Raw genomic sequence first — 21,000 nt, 5'->3', positions numbered from 1 at the left:
CGTCCTCCTCTACAGGTCAGCCCTGCACCCCTAAACATATACACACACACACACACCCCCACACACACCCCCTTACTATGAAACCCCTGCCATTTATGCCACATACAATTGTAAAGACGAATAGTGGAGGAAAAAGAAAATAGGCAAAAAAAGAAGAAAAAGAATTTTCTAAAGCTCAGCCATAATGACCTATGGAGTAAATCATAAATCATATGTATGGCAGTAGGCATTGACAAAAAACATCCCTTGTCATCAAATACTTAACAAATAAAAATAACTTGTATATGATTAATTTCTTCTAAAGAGCTACTTACAGGTGCATTAATATTAGTGAGAGATGTATCAGTTTCTGAAGAACAGATAACAAGACCACATATCTATGTTTCGTCACATATACCAGTCCAGAATATGAATTTCAGCTGAGAAGACCATATACTTCTGGAAATAAATTAAATTTGACTTACCGTAACAGAATCAAGTTTTTGTTTCACCTTCTGCATTCTCATTGATGCTCTTGCAACACTGACAAACTGATCTGCCGGAGCCATCACTGAACTTTTTTCTCCAGGAATTTCAGAAAAACTGCTTAAGAACTGCGGCCCTCTTGGTGCAGCTGTGGTAAGTGATGAACTGAGATCTTTTATGAGTTCAGCTTCCTGTTGTGCAACTGTAGAAATAACCAATATTAGTGTGTCAGGTGAAGCTTTATGTCACCATGGGACAAAAACCCCATAATTGAATGATGGTTGTCATTTTGCCAGCCAAACATTTATCTTCAGTCAAACACCATCAGAATCTCTACTAATAGTGCTATAGGGAAAACCTGAAAAAGAAATTTCCCCCTGACTCTTCCTGATCACAATGTCTCCCTTCTGTTAACTGTGTTCAGTAACCTCTCACAAAGAACAGATAATTTTGTGCCCCTTATGAACAACAGTGTTCTCCATGCAGAAATATTAGGGGGGAAGAGAAAGGAATTTTTCAAAGGCAAGAAAGTTACAGAGCTTGCACTGCGTTCAAGTCAGCTCTTTTACCAGGTACATTTCACATTTTTTCCAGACTAGTTCAAGTGAGTTTATTATACTTGAGTAAAAGTTCAGAAGTTGCTAGCATTCTTAGGAGGTAGCTTGTTCTAAAATAGGATACTTTTGATGAAAGTTGTGCTCACTGTTATTTAAACAAATTTTTTGACATTTGCAGGTTTTTTTGTACTGTGGTCTCAAGCCACATTACAAAGCAAATGTATAAAGACAGGATAAGCTTTATAAATCTATGTTCACTGCAAACATAATTCAAACAAAAATCTGTTACAGATACACAAAATTTATTGCATAATTCATATTAACATTGTCATGTTGCATCTAGACAGTAGATATCTGAAACCATGTCCTTAACTGAAACAGACACTGCTGAAGCTAACCACAAAAACACAACTATCAGAAAAGCGTGCAAAGGACAGCCCGCATTTATATTGTATATCAAAAATTCCAAGTTTGCATTTATCACGATCTTCTCTTTATTATAACATGGGGAATAAAGGTATTCACATAATCACACCACAAGCACAACAACTGTATATTAGAACAACCTACTCTCATTTCTACACAGCTCCTCAACATTATTTTGTAGTGTAGTCAATACAAAATACTAAGATTTCTTTTAAGCGATTCATTAATTTTCAGAATGATGTTATTTTCTGGCTCCATAATTCACCTTGATACTGAAAAGGGGCTTTTAAATATTTATGACACTGCCTATATATGATAAAGTGCTGTAAAAATCACACAGGATGATAATAACAAGTTTAAACTTGAGATTGCAAGGGACCTCTGGTGATTGGCAAGGCCAAAGCCTCTGCTCAAAGCAGGGTCACGTAGGGGTTATGGTCCAGTTTTGTTTTGTTATCTCCCAGGATAAAGATATCCATTATCATCACATGACTGTTTGCTTTTTCCTTCAAAAGAAGTACAAATACTAGCAAATCACTTCTAAAAATAAAATATTTACAGGTGTATATAAAGAAAAATTGTACTGTACCTTTATAATCATGGATGTATACAAGTATTGGCTGGTTTTGACCAAATGCACAAAATGATACCATGTGCTCATGTGGATGAAAAGCAACATCACGAAGTGGAGATGTGAAAGAAAGTTCAGAATATATGGCCACCTGATCTCCTACAAAAGTGAAATATGTTTATTAATACCACGGAAACATATTTGGTGCAGCAAAATAGCAGTTGGTTAAGGCTTGTATGACTACAGTGCAGTGACTGCCACTGTAAATAAATACTCCTCCGTAAACTTCCTTATTGAAAAGTAGTGTTTGGTTTAAGAGGAAAAAAATATCACATATTTTTAAGTTATTGAGTAAGTCAGAAAAGTTAGTGATGTGGCAACAGCTGCAGGAAACGCCAGAAGATGCACCAGGTTAGCTGAGTTCTCTTGTTCTGATAAGCAAGTTCTGGAAAGGTGGCGTTCCACACTATTTGTTTGTGCTTGCATTTTGCCAGAGATAGCTATCTTGGTTGTGGATTTCGACTATATAATACTGACAATAGGAATGAAAGTTGAGTACAAAATTATTAGAAAAATAAAGTTAGCTCTTCAGTTGATGGCATTATAAATGCAAATACAGTGTGTAAGCAAGAGTCAAAGCCCAGTAAAAACATACTAACAACAAAGTTCATCCCTCCCACTTTTATGCTTTAAGTTTTCAGACAAATTATGTAGCGTCACAGATGTAAGCTAATATTGTTGGAAATGTGGGAAGAAATTAAAAACAGAACCATTGGTTAGCTGCCAGTTGTAAAATATTTACTTTTTCTTTTTTAAAAATTATTTAGATCAAAATGGGAGACAATATCATGCCATCAAAAAATGTATTCTGCTACCTTTTACTGTTATATTTGTCGCTTTTACCTCACTGCACAATGAAGATGACAAACTCTTAATCTTACATTTGCTTAACATTTTTCCAGAAAGATCTTGATAGCTATTTTGAAACTACCTGACTGGGGAATAACAGATGAAGAAAACTTCTATTCCAAAGGCCAAAAATATTCATAGTCTCTGACCACACTTGGGAAACAGATGAAGTGGTTCTCAACAAAAGAGAACCAAATCCAAAAAATTCAAATCCAAAAATTCCCAAATCCAAAAAAGCACAACAGAAAGACTGATTTGACATTTTTCTGCATCCTTTTTTAAGACCCTCATCCACATGTAAAGAACTGCAGTGTTTTAATTCCCTCTAGAGAATTAAAACTTAGAGATTAATAATATCTACTCACAAGGTGGAGCTAAGGCTTCAGGATTCAAGAACATTTTAGAAAAGTTTATTCCATATCAAAAGTGTTTCAATGAGGCTTACAAACCCTTTGTCCTCCTGACAACCTGACTTAAGACCATAAAATAATGTTACCTGTTTCTGGATTCCAAACGTAAGCTTTTCCATCTTCACTTCCAGAAAATAGGAATGTACCACATGGTGTTAAGGTGCTGTGAATCTTTTCTCTGTAATTTGTGGCACCTATGAATTTCTTTGTAGCCAAGCTATAAGATGAAGAATAGTTTGCAAATGTAGCAGATACTTTCAGAATAGATGATTGTAACTTCTTATGTGTCCGTCCGCCTGTCTACTTCTCAGAAAAATGAGTACACCTTACCTCCCAAATAGATACACAAGCACCCACATTTGTGGAGTGCAGTGTTTACCTTTTCCTTTCTCTGGCTTTCATAATGCACCTGAATTATAGATGAAAGTGTACATCCTTGCCTTTCAGTAGAAAACAGAAATACTCAGATCTAGAGAATGGATAGAGATGTAGTAATTAGCATTTTCTTGTTCCTGGGGGCTTTGCAAAAAATGGGAAATTGGCACTATTACTCCAAGCTCTGCCAAAAAAAAAGTTTTAATTATGCTTCCTGAGCTTGATTTCATCCCAGTAGGGCTTAGATTCACACAGCAGCTCTCTTTAGCTCTTCACACTAATGTCTCCTTGGTTAGAAAACCAGCAGCAGAATCAACACATTTCAGACATCAATCACAGAACGGTTTGGGTTGGAAGGGACCTTAAAGCTCATCTGGTTCCAACCCCCCTACCACAGGCAGGAACACCTTCCACTGTCCTTGAACACTGCGAGGGATGCGGCAGCCACAACTTCTCTGGGCAACCTGTGCCAGCGCCTCATCGCCCTCATCGTGAAGAATTTTTTCCTAACATCTAATCTAAATCTACCCTTTTTTACTGTAAAGCCATTATCAACTACATGTTGATTTACTATTATTTTGCAACTTAGGTATCCTAATCTTTTTTCACTTAAACACTACTGGTCACCACAGTAATAATGACCTACTAATGAACTATGGTTAAACAGTTTGTAGGCATCAAGTAGGAGAGAGTCTACAAAAGGATTTAAAGAAGCACAGCCAGCTTGTAAGATGCTGGTACCTCTCAAACATGAGGTACAGCTTGGAAAGAGATAGGACAGTTCAAAATGGAGGCTAATACAGCAGATACACTACAATGCAGAATTTGAGGCAAGAAGAATGGCAACAGGCCACCACAGCCCTCAAAGACTAATTTTTAAATGTGTTACCACAGAACCAGTGGAGGTATGCTGGGAGAAGTGAAGTGCAGTTCATGACAGGAAAACTATTTTAAACAATATTCTGAATACAAGTATATCTGTAAGCAAGAGGAAAGGATGCTTTAATGATTACAGTGGAAGACCATATGACCTCAAATAAGAGTTTTAGCTGTGTGAATAAGAAAGATAGTATCTCCAAGATGTCATGTAGAACAGCTCTGCAAGATGTAAAGCTAACCTGCACATGAAACCCTAACGAGAGGTCTGAACCAAAATGAAATCCCTGGTCACATACCTGAGTGACAGGACAGCAGCATTATGCAAAAAGATCAAAAAAGCAAGTTGAAGGAGCAAAGTTAAGAACAACCAGCTGTCAATCAAAGTGAATTGTGTTGATCTGTGACCTCCACCCCCTCTTTTCTCATGCAGCGAATGAACAGTTAATGCTGACGTGTAGAATTATCACTGCTGGGTATCTGACCCTGTGGTTTATTGACAGACTTAAGCCAAAGTAACTGTGGGCTGCAGTGAAGGCAGCAGTCCTGCTGCTGTCCTCTCCACCCTTATTTTCCCAGGCTCTCACTCATTTCTTCTCTTGTGCTTGGGCAGCTATCTGATGAGTTCGATCAGATAGTTGATAAAAATGAAAATTAATCATTTGTATTTGTAGGCTGATTTTTAGTTGGATCAGTTTACTGATCTGACTTACCCTGCATCAAAAGATCTCTACAGAAATGATAAAAAGGAAATGCTAGGAATACATGCCCAAAGGTGTGGGAGATAGGAGATGGTGTGTCCTATGGATAAACTGGCTTAAAATAATTGTGAAATTGCTCCCCAGATTAACCCCTTCCTAGAGATTAATATGCATTTCCATTTTTCTCTCTCAAACAAAAAGTCTCTGCACTTTTTAGGAATGGTAGTGATAGAAGAAGACTATCTGCTTCAAAAGCTAAAGGTTCCCTCTGTTAATCCACCAATTTCATGCTTCAATTGAGCAGATATTTGAGACCTCTAGGATAGTCATTATAATTTATCATTTACAGGAAAAGATAAGTGCACTGTAAGACTGGAAAGTCTTCAGCTAGTCCATATATCCAACCCAACAGAGCCATAGAATAGTTTAGATTGGAAAAGACCTTTAAAATCATTGAGTGCAACCATTAACTGAGCACTGCCAAGTCCACCACTAAACCACGTTTCTAAGCACCACATCTACGCGTCTTAAATACCTCCAGGGATGGTGACTCAACCACTTCTCTGGGCAGCCTGTTCCAGTGCTTCACAACCCTTTCAGTGAGGAAATTTTTCCCAATATCCAGTCTAAAACCTCCCCGGTACAACTTGAAGCCATTTCCTCTTGTCCTATTGCTTATGACTTGGGAGAAGAGACCAACACCTCCCTCCCTACATTTGTTGAGAGAGTATAGATGCTTTACCATCATGCTACGAGAGTAAATGTATTTCCCCCAGGTAATTTCATGCAGAACACCAGGGACTTTTGATTTTCTGCGTGGTGAGGAGAGGAAGGGAACCCATGAAATTAAGGATGAATCACTTAGAAACAGCGTTCATACCTTTAATGTGACTTCTGAAAAGAGAATATTCAGGTGCATATTCTCAATGTGTGTTAACTGATGGGAATGAGACTCATTCAGCTTCACCCATTGACAGGACAAGAGGGAATGGACACAAATTGAAATACAGGAAATCCCATCTAAAATTAAAAGTGGTTTTACTTTTAAGGGTGAATGAACACTAAGACATGTTGCTCACAGAAGCTGTACACTCTCCATCCTTCAAAACCCAACTGGGCAAACCTCTGAATAACATACTGTCATGTTTTGGCTACTGGGGTTGGACTGGACACTCTCCAGCCTCAATGACTCAAGTTATTCTGTGGTCCCCTTCTTTTTAATTGTAGCTTATTATTAAAAAATCATGTTTATAGATATTACAAATTAGAAAATCATCAGAAACTAAATTAAAAAAATCTCACAGCCTACCTGACATACCATAATACATACATCACTGCATTTTTCAGTATTTATGATGTCATAATCTTCATTCTCTTTTATCATCAAAATACTCTTCCCAGAGTCTTAACAATGAGAAACTAATGCACACATAAATGTTAAAATTTCACAGTATTTTCATGTCCAAATTGTATTTTTAAAAGTTAATTCAACTTTGCAGAGACTAGTGTCTTCTACTTCAGGTCACCTTAAACTCCCAAGTAATCTAGCAATTTTTGGATATTCTATTCTAAAAGATTTAACCAGTATCACAAAAAAAGGTCTGTAATACAACAGTGTTTTGAAACCATTTCCAAGCCCTAATATTGCTATCTTTATTAGGACATCTTTCTTTTCTACAACTATACATTTAATAGTTTTATTGTACTTTATTTTCTCAAGCAAATTTTGAAACAAAAAGGAAATATGCACTTGTCATCAAAAATCTACTCACATTCTGAGATCCATGATTCTCAGGGTACTGTCTTTAGCATGGATTAATAAACGCCTTCCATTTGGATGCACCTCCAAATGATTTATTGGTGTTCCTTTCATATCATTTTCTTTGATTTCCTACAGAAAGAAGGAAAATAAAGTAAAAAAATATAACTTTGTGGTTTAAAACATGTTTTTACACATTATTACTAATTTTTCCGTTGCATTAGTCTTTTTCTGCCCACTTTATTCTATTTAAGGAAAAAGTTTGTTCCTATATTAAGGCATTACATCCTAGTCAATCGACTTTTCATAAACTAAAGGCAGACTGTGCTGTGAATCTGAGCTTCTGAAACACAGCTGATGACAGAAATGTCGACTGAGCATTAGTTCTATAAGGTATGAACAAAGGTGATTTGTAAAGCCTGTGGTCTGTTTCATTGCTGTCTCTAGGGACAAACCTAATGCATTAGCATTTATCTGATAATACAATGCTATTAAACCTCACGGTTTTTCATGCTTTATATACAAAAAATTGAAGTTGCAAAACAATTTAAAAAGTTTAAGTCCGTGAATCACAGCATTATTATCAGGTCTCCTGTACCGTTACTTAAAGAAAATATGGCTGGAGAAGAGAAGGCTGCGTGGAGACCTCATAGCTGCCTTCCAGTATCTGAAGGGGGCCTACAAGGATGCTGGAGAGGGACTCTTCATTAGAGACTGTAGCGATAGGACAAGGGGGAATGGGTTTAAACTGAAATAGGAGAAGTTTAGGTCAGATATAAGGAAGAAGTTCTTTACTGTGAGGGTGGTGAGGCACTGGAATGGGTTGCCCAAAGAAGTGGTAAATGCTCCATCCCTGGCAGTGTTCAAGGCCAGGCTGGACTGAGCCTTGGGTGACATGGTCTAGTGTGAGGCGTCCCTGCCCATGGCAGGAGGTTTGGAACTAGATGATCTTAAGGTCCTTTTCAACCCTAACTATTCTTATCATTCTATGCCTCAGTTAAAAAAAAAACAAAGAAAATGTATAAAACAAATTGAATTCAAATCAGAAGACTAAATTTGGAATAGTTCACATTAAAATTACAATGCTAGTTTAAGGAACCTGTATACCTTATTAATCCTCCACTGTTGAAACAGGTGTTGAGAACTTTCTTTGACAAATGTATCCCAAATTATTATCAGTCCTGAACCATCTCCGGAGAACATATGGAGCCCTGTGAAGTAATAACATCTTATAAGTAGAAGAGTACCATACAAAAGAACTAACAATAGAACCACATATTTGTTTGTCTGTCCTTTCTATGCTTACCTTTTAATTTATATAGGGGTTATATATCCCTTTGTGCTTGTCCAAATATGGCATACTATTAATGCATTAATTGCAAATGTATTAATTATTAACATATTAGTTGCAAACACAGCTAAAACTATTCTATCCTACTATAGCATTTCATGAGACCTCTATGAAATAAAGCAAACTAGTAATATTCAAGCTGGTCTTCAACTGAAGACTATTTGAAGGAGTAATCCTAAGTACATACCTTCTGCATCAAAACAAAGTGTGTTGATGAAACTTTTGTGACCATCAAGCTCCTGTAGCAGTTGCCCATGGATTTCTTTCACATTTGCATTCCAGATTCTAATCACTGAGTCATAACATCCTGTCACGACCAACGAGTCAGCAATAGGGTGGTACTTAGCAGTGTAAACAAATGACGGATGAGCAAAAACTCTCACTGCAGATGCTGCCTGCAATTCTATCTTCCACATTCTAAAAGGAAAGGATGTTAGGATATCTACTATATAAAGCAATCACATACACAGGTATAACTGATGCCATATTTTGTGCTAGTGGTTCTAGAGGCAGATGTTTGCAAACACTTGATACCATCTGTCTATCCTGCCAATTTGCTCCACATATGTTTAATCCTTTAATATAGTACTTCCTAACAAGAATTAAGACACATTTACTATTTTACAGAGTAATCTGTTTTCAAAGTAAATTCATGACTACTTACCCATTTAATGGATATTTTGCACATTTTAAGATACATATAAAAATTGCATGGAATGGAACAGTTTGTTTTTCCATGATCAGTGATTGTGATCTCAAGGATGTTTTCTTGACATAAATTCAGTTCTTACTATTCATTTATTTCCTATCCTTCAACACCCATACCTGTAAGATCAGATTTTTCTTAAGAGGTGGGGTTTTTTTCTGTTTGATGCTATAAATTTTATTACTGAGCCTTCCCCAAAAGAGAGTCCACAAAGAATGGAATGGTACCTGGATCAAGAAATACAGGTGGACAGCACATTTCAGAGTGCGCTCAATTACAATATGAAATTTAATTATTTAAGTGCCACGCTTCCAGGTGGAGTGACTAATTCTGATGGCTACTGACAAATTCCAAGCTTACTCAGAGATGAGTTCATTACAAAATTGCAATCCCACAGCGTATGGCAATTAACTTGCAACTTACTGTGCAAAGGTCATAAGGAGTCTACCTACTTTTTAGAATGGTTTTGCTCTACCAGCATAAAAGTTAATTTATTGCTTACAAATAATGTGGAAAGGCTCAAGGGTAACATAAAACACTAAAGAAGAAGAATTAATGTAAGTTCTCAAATTTTCCCTCCAAGCTGCCTTAGAACTCAATCTGAGAGATGATCCAAGTAATGAACTGAAAGCAACGGGATGCCTTTTGGTCCTCATCCTTTAATTCTAGCATATTTAAATGGCAAAGTGCTCCCAATATGAAAGGGAAAAAGAAGAAACTCCTTGCCTAAACTGAGACTTTTTAAGGAGCTCAAGGCAACAGACAATAAATACAGGAACTAGTAACTTGCACAGTGACTATGCATAGTACACAGAAAAGGAGACAGACCACTACAGTTTCAACTTGCTGCCACAATTCAAGAATTGAGGAACTGCTGGGCCTCTTTATAGTTAGCATAAATGACTGAAATTGATATTTACTTCAATATAAAAAATTCTTATTTGCTTCCAAATAAAAACCTCTCAAAATACTCTTTTTATGCCTACATACAAGCAGCAAAAAAAGCAAAACAGTTTCACACATAAATATAAAATTTAACAATTCTTCTGGCATTTCAATTATGCAACTGCCTGTAGCATTACCAAGTTGCATAACAGAAACAACAGATAGGGATCTGAAGAGCCAAAAAAAAAAACCAACCAAATTAGCCCTATGAAAACATATGAAGTTGCTAGTAATAAAATTGTACACTGTCACAGCCATATTTTCATGTATTTATGCAGTTTTGAGGGTTTTGCTTTTAATCCTTGATTAGTATTTTAACATTAACACTGCACTGAAGTACCCTTTTTAATTGTAGAGGAAAATGTGTACACATTCTGTCTTGGAAATAATACCATCAAATTTCATTTACAGCAATTTAAGTTTAATTATTTAATTAAGTGTCCAACCCACCATCAACAAAAAAACTACATACCTAAGTGCAGCGTTACCAATTTATACACATAACTTTAATCTTAAATTTTCAATTTCCTGCCTAATGTTCAAATCTTCAAACTTAATACTGCATTCATAATATGGCAGTTTCTCCAAGGACAGAGTATTCCAACTGTCTCAGTTACTTCTTGAAACAGAAAGTCTTTTGTTTTTTTGCTACACTGGTAGATTTAGACACCACAGTTTTTGGAAAAGCTTAGGTCTCAAATACATATACATTAGAAACCAATATAGGTAAATACAGTGTGATTAACCCCATCACAATTTTTATATTATTACAGAGTGAGTCAAATTGTAATAAAATCTTTAATTAAAACATTATGGCACAGTTTGTAGCAAGACATGAAATTGGACTACTTTTTTCTGAATGCTTCTGATGCTATCTGCCGGAACATCTTCATACTGACCTGACCATTCCATCAGAGGATGCAGTAAGAAGGTACTGATTGTCTTTTGACCAACAAAGATCATACACTATATTAAGGTGACCATAAAATTCTCTCAGGAGCTGTCCAGAAGGAATTTCATACACTAGTGAAGTTTAAACAGCAAAAATAAGAAAAGAAAAAAAAAATAAATTAAGTTCTTACAATCAATTATATGCAATTATTAGTGCAACATTTAGTCTAATCTTAGGCTAAGTTTCTGCCAGCATACATCAACTAATTTTCTTTATCTTCTCATTTTCAGAGAACAAGATCAAATAGTTGCTAAACATGCATGGACAGCAAACATATACTTCCATCTAGTGGTTCATGGATGTCACGAACATCTTAACCCTTAAGAAACAGCCTACTCACTTTAAATTATTAGAACCAGATTAGGTTTATAATGTTTTTTGACAGCTACTCGACCAATCTTTGAAATAGATCAAAATTGAGATAATCTTCTGGGGTTGTGTAATGAAGTAACCTAGACTTACTGCTCCTTGCATTTAAACATTTACTTTGTGTACATTTAAAATACTGTTCTCCAAGTTCTTATGCAGGTCGTAAGAACTATGCAGTTGAGGCTACTGTGCAGCAGCAGCCCCAAGTTTGAGTCATAAGGAATATTTGTAGTTCCAACTGAACCGGACCATGAAAGACAGCAGCCTCTAGTAGTCTCTCTGGAGATGACAATGTTCACAAAACTTACACAAAAAGTGTATGATGTGGAGGCTGAAAAGTTATTTCACTTAAACCCTTGTTATCAGAAAATATGTCTCTTAGGCAAACTGATTTCGTATTTCCATTATCATAGAATCAGCTAGGTTGGAAAGACCTTTAAGATCATTGAGTCCAACTATTACCCTAGGACTGCTAAGACCACCACTAAATCATATCACTGAGGGCCTCATCTACATGGTTTTTGAACCCTTCCAGGGACAGTGATACCACCACTTTCCTGGGAAGCCTGTTCCGATACCTGACCACCCTCTCTGTGAAGAAATTTTTCCTAATATCCAATTGAAAGCTCCCTGGCACAGCTTGAGGTCTCTGCACAGAAATAGCACGATTTCATACCATTAAACCATATATACATTATCATGCATGAAAAGCCAGTTCCAGCCCTATGAACACAGAAAGAGCATTTTTCTCAATGCTCTTTAATGCTTTAGAACAATTTGCAAAACACGATTATAAAAGAAAACTGCAAAAACACTCACAAATTAAAAATACATCTTTTGCCCTTTAATTTGCAACTACATGAGGAGTAAGAAAAAAAACCAACCAACCAAATTTAAAACTTACAAATAATGGGATAACCATTCCTTCCTGCACATGCTGCTGCCAGCGTTTTCCCATCATGAGAGAAACGAATACAGAAACAGCCCAGCTCCCCACCTCGCAGTGAAAACAGAAGCTTGTTCGGTATGCGGCAAGCCTAGCTTTTTGGGTAAGAAATGGGATTACACAGTTATGAATATTTACTACTCAATGGTTAAAACACATTCTTAGTTACTGTCATGCATAAGTTTTAAAAAGCTACTAACATTTTAAGGGAATTTAAAAGGAAAAAAAAATCAACCTTATAAACAAGGCAGTTCTGCTGCATTACTTGAGCCACATCTAGTTTGTATATTTCTGCCCCATTATTACAGACAACTAGCAAGTTTTAAAAACCCTAAAAAAACTTAAAATTGGATCATCTCCTTAATCTTAAGAAAGGCTTAATGATGTCTATCATCAGTAATATAAGCTAGAGAGTTTGAATGTGAGTCATGGTTGTCTAAGCACAACTTTTAGTAACTTAATGATCGCAGTGTGAACTCAGGAGACGAACTACAGGCACTCAAACCTTTGGTTTACCAAATCATCTTTAGCAGTCTTAATTTGTATTTCAATTCCTGATTTTTTAAAACATAACTAGAGACAAAATATTTTAAAAAAATGCACAGGTGTATAGTCACCCTTCCTCTTTCCCCAAACACTTCCTCTTTTTAACCCATGGGCTTTTTCTCCAGAACTCAATTCAAAGTTTAAGGGGAATTACAATATCCTGAGTAGTTATGTGATTATTTAACCTAAACCTGATTTTCCTTTATGAATGAAAAATCAGTATGAAGAGATTCATATGCATTTAAAAGTACGCAAATAGGTCTTCTTATGCAATAATTGAATAGACACTGTTCATTTCTAACAATTCAGTTAGAAACTAAACAAGCTGCCAAATTTCATTTGTATGATCTCAGACAAATGGTCTTAGGATCATATTTATCTTAGTTTTGACTACACACATATTTTCAGAATGGCAACTTTCTGAAAACTAGTGAATATTAACTTAAATACAACTTTTAGGTATCCTGCCATTTTTGGTAATAAAATTTCTATTGTAAAAACGGACACATCTATTCTTTGCTATTTTATTATTATTATTAGCAAACATTACTGGGAAATAAAATTAAGTCCATGTATATTTAAGTGTTCTTTTTGAAAGGATTTGTACAAGGACCACCGTATGGAATCAAAACAAAAATCAACATTCTTTGTTACCAAATCTTTGTATTATTTGAATTTTTATAGAACCATGAACTCACTTAACCTTCTTAATATAGTTCTTCAATGAAAGTTCCTTCTTGAATGAATGAAAGTTATAGTGTAAAAATAACTTCAAATGAGGGAATAAGAAAAAACAACCAACCAACCAAAATCCCAAAACAACCAAACAAGGAAATATATTTCCAATCAAGCTGAATCCTGGGAACTGTTTTTCTGTCTTACTTCTACTACCTGAATAGGCCTACTCTTTCAAACTCCAGGAGAATTCTGGAGATGATAGTAGATCTTTAAGTTATTTTCCTCTGAAATGCAAAGAAAACCACTTCACCTGTCCAGGTAATCTTGTCCATTTAAATGGCTCCTTCTTCTCCTCTGGAAAAGATTCACATGAGTTTTTAGATCCTTCTCTCTGGTGCTCACACAGCGTTGCACTACCTTGTTCCTGCTGAACAGCGATCATAGAGCGGAAAGAAGGAGGAACCTTAAGGCAAACAAGACTAAGTATCAGGAAAAATATTTTTTAAATGAACAGTTTAGTATTTGAAAAGATTAAAAGGTACTTTTAACTTCAAATGCATTGCATTTTAACATCTGAAAAACAGACATTGGAAAAAGCTTAATAATCAAAAACCACATAGCAAAAATTTCATTTAAGGTAACCAGCAAGTCAGAAAGTAATCTGAGCTTCCAAAGTTGTGTCAATCTGATGGTATCAGAGATTTTTCAAATAATCATCACTTTTCTATTTTTGTTAACTTTCTAGGTAAGTGAAAATTAGTAATACTCTACTACCTGGTGAAGCTGTTGTATGAGAAAAAGAGCATTTCAGCATGTAAATAGTTTCAGTGACATTAATCTACCGCCTTCAAATCAAAATACTGCCTTGGCAACAAAATCCACTGATATCAAAAGATATTACCAGCACTGTGTATTGAACAAGCGATGTTCAAGTGTTGGAAAGAAAAAAAGAGAACTCACCACACTGGTGATTTTAATTATAGGTAAAGCACCTACACTTTCCAAACTTCTGTAAGTACACTTACTGAACCTTACCTGCAAGTTAGGTTATACCAAGCTTGAACACACGGGAAGCCTTAATGCTGTGAAGCAGCCTAGAAGCCCCATGGCTGAGGGGCAGAGAGGTCATTAAGCAGCATTAACACATCTGAAGATGTGTTTCTGAATAACAAGCAAAATTAGTTTTCTTCCAGGCTGAGTTGCCTGATACCCACTTCAGGATGAGTAACTGCCTAGGTTTCTGTGACTGAAAAGGGATGCTTGGCACCTACTATGCAAGTAGAAACCAATCCAGAAGATTAAACCAGCTGTCCACACACAGGTATCTACTTCTGTGCAAGATGCCCTGTTTTACCTGAGATGTTTTTTTCATATCTGCTACCCCCTGGAGGAGATATGGGAGATCTGAGCCCTTCTGGAGAAACAGGAGACTAGGCAGGATCTGTAACAGACCTTAAATGCAAGCGAAATCTATGCACAGAAAACTGTATTATGCCATGGCTCTTACCCGGAGCTCAATCCCAGCCTTGACAAATCTGGCATTTGTCACAAGAAGAATGAAATAACATCAACAGCAAATTGATCCAAGTCAAGCACAGCTCAGAAAGCCTATGCAAATTCATCACATAACTTGAACTTTACAGAGGACTGTAAAGTAGGGACAACTGTTATCCAGTGATAGCACCCAAATGTGTCAGGAAAACATTCAGACCATGGAGTAGGCTCAGAACACTTCCAGAAAGATGAAGCACAGCTGCTCAAGCAAAATGCACAGAATTCCTAACAACCTCAGCAGCTGACTGAGCAAGAGATCTGTGGATGTCAGTCCAGTATACAGATTAGAAGTGTCTCAAAACCACGAGAACTAAACCCACATACTAGCTTGGTTTCAGATCACATCTCACCAGGCTTCCAGAGATCACTACTGACTGTATGAACAGTGAGCAGAAGAAAGACTTATGACAACTAAAAATACATATGGAAAATTACATAATAGAACAATATTCTACTTGCATTGTAGAATGCTAAATGCTGTATTTATCTTGAATGCACATCTCAGCACATACCAATGTAAGCTTGTCTTTAAAGGAGTTTTCATTTTAAAAAAACAAAACTCATTATAGCTTGAGGGTGCAGGGAATCAGAGTTAAGTATCTTACACCTCTTTGCTCTTTCAGAATTTACACACCTGCATGAGTCCAGTGACTTAAAATGGCATTTCTCCAGCAAGAAAGTACCTTGGAAGTTTTCTCACCATCGACAGCAAAATACAGAAAGTATGCCTATTTTTCAGAGATAGCTATGAAGGACTGAGTTTGGAACATGTATCTTAAGATGCAAAGTTATTTATAGCTAGTTATATACTAGTTATCCTATATACTGCATATAAGTACAGCTGTTACACACATGCATGCAAACACGCACATGCTCTACCTAGTTACTAGTTCCTACAGAAAAGTCTGTATGTTTGTAAATACATTTATATATCTTATATTTAACTTACATGATCTGGTAGTTTTATGCCTTTTACAGTTACATATAAAGTTGATGGGTAACGATTTCTAGGACATTTTGCCCACCAGCTGTAAACCTCAACCATACTAGAATGTGATTTGGTCTTTGGAGGCGGGTAATATAATTGCAGACGGAGTTTTCCATCAATGTTCAGAACTCCATTTGCACCTACAAGCTGGAAGGGTGATTAAAAAGAGGGAAAAAAGGTTGTGTTAATGTAAAACTAATAGGAGTCATTGATTATTTCTAATATCTTAAACAATTACAGTATAAACTCCTGAAATCCACTTCCCATCAGGGAAGTATACTACCCCTAAAAGTGGTAATGAAGTAAGCATGTATTGAACACCCCCAGGATCAAATCACTAAGATTAAAGCTTAGATGGCAGCCTAGTTTTGAAACATGCTTCATATGCACAACAGTAACATCTTGTATATGGGAAGACCTCTGCAGTACCACTTTTTTTTTTTTAATTACTACTTGCTGAAATCACCCAAATCTCAAAGGACTGTCAACCCAAACAATCTGCCCCCTTTGAATGCTGCAGCAAAAGGCATTGGTAAGGCTTTGACTCAGAGCAGAAGATACAGCAAAGCAGTAACCTTTCTAACTTCATAGGAAATTGAATTCTCTCTACTGAACTAAAGAACAAGTGTACCTACTGCCATTAACACTGACCACTGTTTATCAGGACATTTCTACTTTGACTGATTCAGATTAAAGCACAATGCAAACAGATGCAGTAGGAATGAAGAACAGGACACAAATTGTATGTATGAGCTGGAAATTCATTCTTCCCTTTGTCCAGGAGTAGGTTATACTGCATGTCTGGATGCACAGTTTCCACCAGCTATACATTCAGACATGGGATACCAGAGCCCTGATTCCAGCAATTCATCTTGGGCAGAGCTGAGAAGAGACACTGTATTGCATAATGAAGGGAGGTCTGTCTCCCTTTCCCTAAACTTGCAGAACATTATCTTCTCCTGTATTTCTCATGTTGTGGACTGCTCAATGGATGTGAAGATGTATCATCTACAGGGGCAGATGTAAATTAACAAACCTCAAGCAAATTAAAGCTTGTCAGCTCTCAGAGGTCAAACTAGCCTATTCAAGTCTCTCCCTAAACAGGTAAAAGGTATATGGTGTGCTGGCTAAATTACCTGTATCTCAATGCTGCAGCATTTCAGACTCTTCAATAAAAATGACAGGCATTTTATAGTTAGGCAAGGGAGTCTTATCAAAGACTGGCCAACTGAAAATGACACTAAAGTAGAGTAGCAGAGGTACAGAAATCAGTGGATTTGTCATTTTCTTTGCAGAAACGATCTCACAAACACACAGAAAACCCCCAAAGAAAACCTTCTTTTGCACTTAATGAACAACAAAAAAATTCTTACACACTCTATACTTTCTTGGAAAATACATATTCCTTACTGTGAATTTTTTGTGGTGAAAGAAGAGGGAAAAGAGAGAACAACCAAGCAAGCATTTGCTTTTCCATCTCTGTTGCCTGGAAATGCATTAAAAACAACATTTCCCCATTTAGTACGGTTAGTGTCTTTCATGTAATTAAACAAAACTACTTATAAATTTTGTTTCTTCATTTAAATAGTTACAATACCTTTAGAAATGCCCAACAAATTTTTCGGAAACCAGATTCCTGAATTTGTACATCAGAGTTGGCTCTCAATTCATCCATACTTAGTAAATCAAGCACCTGAAAGTATTGGTAGGAATATAAATGCATTTGTAATGAATATATACTTTTTAGTAATTAAAAAAACCTTCTGAAAATATACTAGATGTGATTCACTAAATTAAACACATTCCAATTTTAAGCAATTACAAAACCAGTACTTCTTCCGCACAAGTATGCAATTAGAAATAACAGATCCTTATGCATTTACCTGATGACTATTTATGGCCTGCTTAAAAAAAAGGACAGAAGTCTGGTCTTAGAAAACTACTCTTGCTTCCCTTCTGTCTCAATAAAAGAGGAAAATATTAATGTGTAATTTTCCTAAACCATATATGGTTCACAAATCATATAGATCACAAATCTGACAGCCAAAACCAGCTCTATGTTAACCTAAGGGCTCTTAGTTCTGTAAATGTGGTTTAGTGGTGAACTTTGCAGTGTTAGGTTTACGGTCAGACTCTGTAATCTTAAAGGTCCTTCCCAACCTAAATGATTCTATAAATGATTCATTAATATCACAGAACATAAAGAAACATATGCTGATATTGTGTATACAATCTATTTGAAATATAAAAAGTGAAGGATGAAATAATATTAATTGTATTAGGTTCATTTTCAGGTTAATACTACAGAATCTCTCTTTACAAATACTGAAATACTTACAGCTGAAAGTCATGTTGAGGATAATACTTTATAATTTTTTCTTTAAACCTAACTTTACTGGAGGACAAATTAATAATTACTTTGTGAAGAATGGGAGAGGAGATGTAGATGTCTAAAATGTCTAATAGTTTGCTCATTGGTACAAGGGAAAAGAGGTGTTGCTACCAGTAGGCAAACTCCATCTTTCAAATTCTGGTACTTAAGCTTCTTTTCTAAATTTCAAGAATGTGAAAAAGGAAAAAGTGATATTCTTTAGACATGGTGCCATCTCTCCTATTCTGGAACCAGCCTTTCCTATAAATTTGACAGTTGATTTAATAAGAAAGCTTTGTCCTCCTTACTGCTATCAAAACAGGGTTGTGGGGTTTGTTTTTTTTCATCTATAATAAATGTTTATTAGTATTAGCAATCACCAACATCAACCACCAACATCACTTATCTCCACTTAATACTGTATCTTAAGGCTACGCTATTAATCCGCTATATCTGAAATAAAACCACACAAATCAGTCAAATATATACTGTTGAAGAAACAAACAGAAAATCATAATGTGCGTAAGTTGGATATAAAATAGTTAACCTTACCTCAAAAAACAGGATTACTAGAGGACTTTCTTCAGTGTTTTGAATAAAATAACTGAAACGCTCATTAAATATGACTTGCTCCTCCCATTCCGGAACTGTTGATTTAGACTGTCTGAAGTTATATGGTTGTGTCATAATAGGAAGAATGTGATCTATTTGTTCTTGTTCATAATAAGATGAAACTTTCCTCTGGCTGTTTGAAAATTTCCAAACAGTTACAATTGCTATAGTGCCTTAAACTGTCCCCCAACTTAAACAAAACAGTATTTTCAATTACTGAAAGAAACATACAATATACCATTTGTTTGATTTTAGAAAAAGAAATTCTCCAAATTTATGCATAATGATCACAGTAGAGTACTGCTTAAACACTATTAAAATTTTGTTTTCAGGAAAAGAATGCATATTACACTGGAAACAAGTAACTGAAGCAATTAGAATTACAAACAACTAAGCTTCATTTCTAGATTTTAGAAGGCTTTTTACAAAAGAAAAGGCAGACACCATGCCATAAGAGTTTTGCTTACTTATTCTAATCTTGGCTTCTACATATTTTTGAGATTTAGGAAATATTCTCTCTGTAAGGAATACAGAATGAACTGTGCTGTAAATATGGGTACCTTGACAGCAATACAGTAGTGCAGAGCACTTAAAAGTGCCAAAAAGAAAAGAAAAATACCACCCTAATTTACTGCAGGTATATATGTATCATATATACATCATATATATATATCTATCTCATAGATGCAGAAACTAATGAATTGCCTTGCAGGCTTAAAATTCAGTGTTATTTTCATTTTAATATTTAATTTTCCAGGGAAGAATCTATGTATTTATAGTAATCATTGATACTAGAAACAGTTTATTAAAAGTCACCTATGATCCTTCTTGACATATAAGCCACTTCTCTGATCAACAACATGGATTTTAACCATGGGATGAGATACCCGGAGATCAGTTTTAAGTTGATCAGATCGATGGATGTAAACTCCCAACACAAGATCATCACCAAAACCAAATTTACTCTGGGTTGAAATTTCCGAATTTTTCATTTCCTCATCATTTTCCGCAGCAACTTCTGTATTTTCTTCTAGAAATAGGAACAAAGTAAATAGAGGTTAATATGTTCAACTAGTGACAATTTAAAGGAGTAAAAATGCTCTGTATTGTCTCAGCAATCAACAGTAATAACATTCAACATGTTCTTTATGTAATAGGTTAAAATAAAATTATAAAATTTGCAGCATTTTAAGCATGTATGAACATACACACGAATATGTATTAATATAACCTATTCCTACTAAAAAAGATTTTTATTTTAAATCAGATGTCTTCCTCTTGACTGACATAGTTTCTTTCTTGCTACAATGACTTAAAATCCACACAGTTCAATATCCTGCTCTGGACTACAACCTGTAGTAGGTTTTGTTTGTTTGTTTTATGAAAATATAAAAAGATAAGCCTAATCTGATGCTTTCTCAATGTGCATTTTCCCTGAATCTACCACTGTTTTCAGAACTTCCTCCTTTACAAGTTACAGTGAGACCATCATACTTAATAGATATTAAAAGACCTACTCCTCATCAATTTCTGTAATCTGCATTTTTTAAACCTATGTCTTAGGTGGCCTCGACAATGTCCAAGGAAATTAATTATCCAATTTGACTATGTGTTGCATGAAAAAGTACTCCTTATGTTTGAATTGAGCATCAGGTTAAAACAGTGGTGATACAGCATTTATAGCATAAAGTAAATGAAAATGAGAAAATAATAAAAAGACAATTAGAATATGCATCTAAGTAATACAATGTAAAGATGGTATATATATTTTAACATTATATTATGCTTAAAACCCCCAAACGTTTAAACTACTTATCAATTTCAAAACTATTTACAATAAATGAATTATCAGGATTTTAGACTGATACATCAAATCAACTTCCTTATTAATTAGCCTTAGAATTGGAAGAGCAAAAATACAATTAAGTAACTT

At 35.5% G+C, this 21,000-nt stretch overlaps 1 protein-coding gene across 10 annotated transcripts in view; it reads right to left on the bottom strand.

Annotated features, from left to right (window-relative positions):
- AHI1 (Abelson helper integration site 1) overlaps window positions 1–21,000 on the bottom strand; it is an 87,571-nt gene that overhangs the window by 53,247 nt on the left and 13,324 nt on the right. For 9 of the 10 annotated variants that reach the window (XR_003991868.1, XR_003991870.1, XM_030489768.1 and 6 more), the window contains exons 6-18: window positions 19,884–20,097; window positions 19,008–19,200; window positions 17,682–17,777; window positions 16,046–16,231; window positions 13,853–14,005; window positions 12,277–12,409; window positions 10,951–11,074; window positions 8,588–8,817; window positions 8,157–8,260; window positions 7,063–7,181; window positions 3,425–3,555; window positions 2,038–2,178; window positions 465–667 (exon numbers count right to left, since the gene is read on the bottom strand). Coding sequence is in view for 8 of the 10 variants with exons in the window: in XM_030489768.1 (XP_030345628.1) it covers window positions 465–667; window positions 2,038–2,178; window positions 3,425–3,555; window positions 7,063–7,181; window positions 8,157–8,260; window positions 8,588–8,817; window positions 10,951–11,074; window positions 12,277–12,409; window positions 13,853–14,005; window positions 16,046–16,231; window positions 17,682–17,777; window positions 19,008–19,200; window positions 19,884–20,097 (2,027 nt within the window). In the remaining 2 variants the exon portion in view is untranslated. The remainder of the gene's footprint in view (window positions 1–464; window positions 668–2,037; window positions 2,179–3,424; window positions 3,556–7,062; window positions 7,182–8,156; window positions 8,261–8,587; window positions 8,818–10,950; window positions 11,075–12,276; window positions 12,410–13,852; window positions 14,006–16,045; window positions 16,232–17,681; window positions 17,778–19,007; window positions 19,201–19,883; window positions 20,098–21,000) is intronic. The other variant, XM_030489771.1, reaches the window with a different exon arrangement.

Source organism: Strigops habroptila, chromosome 6 (genome assembly GCF_004027225.2).
Source record: "Strigops habroptila isolate Jane chromosome 6, bStrHab1.2.pri, whole genome shotgun sequence".
Lineage (NCBI taxonomy): Eukaryota > Metazoa > Chordata > Aves > Psittaciformes > Psittacidae > Strigops > Strigops habroptila.
Note: the sequence above shows the minus strand (reverse complement) of the source record. Positions and strands in the feature narration are given on the sequence as shown.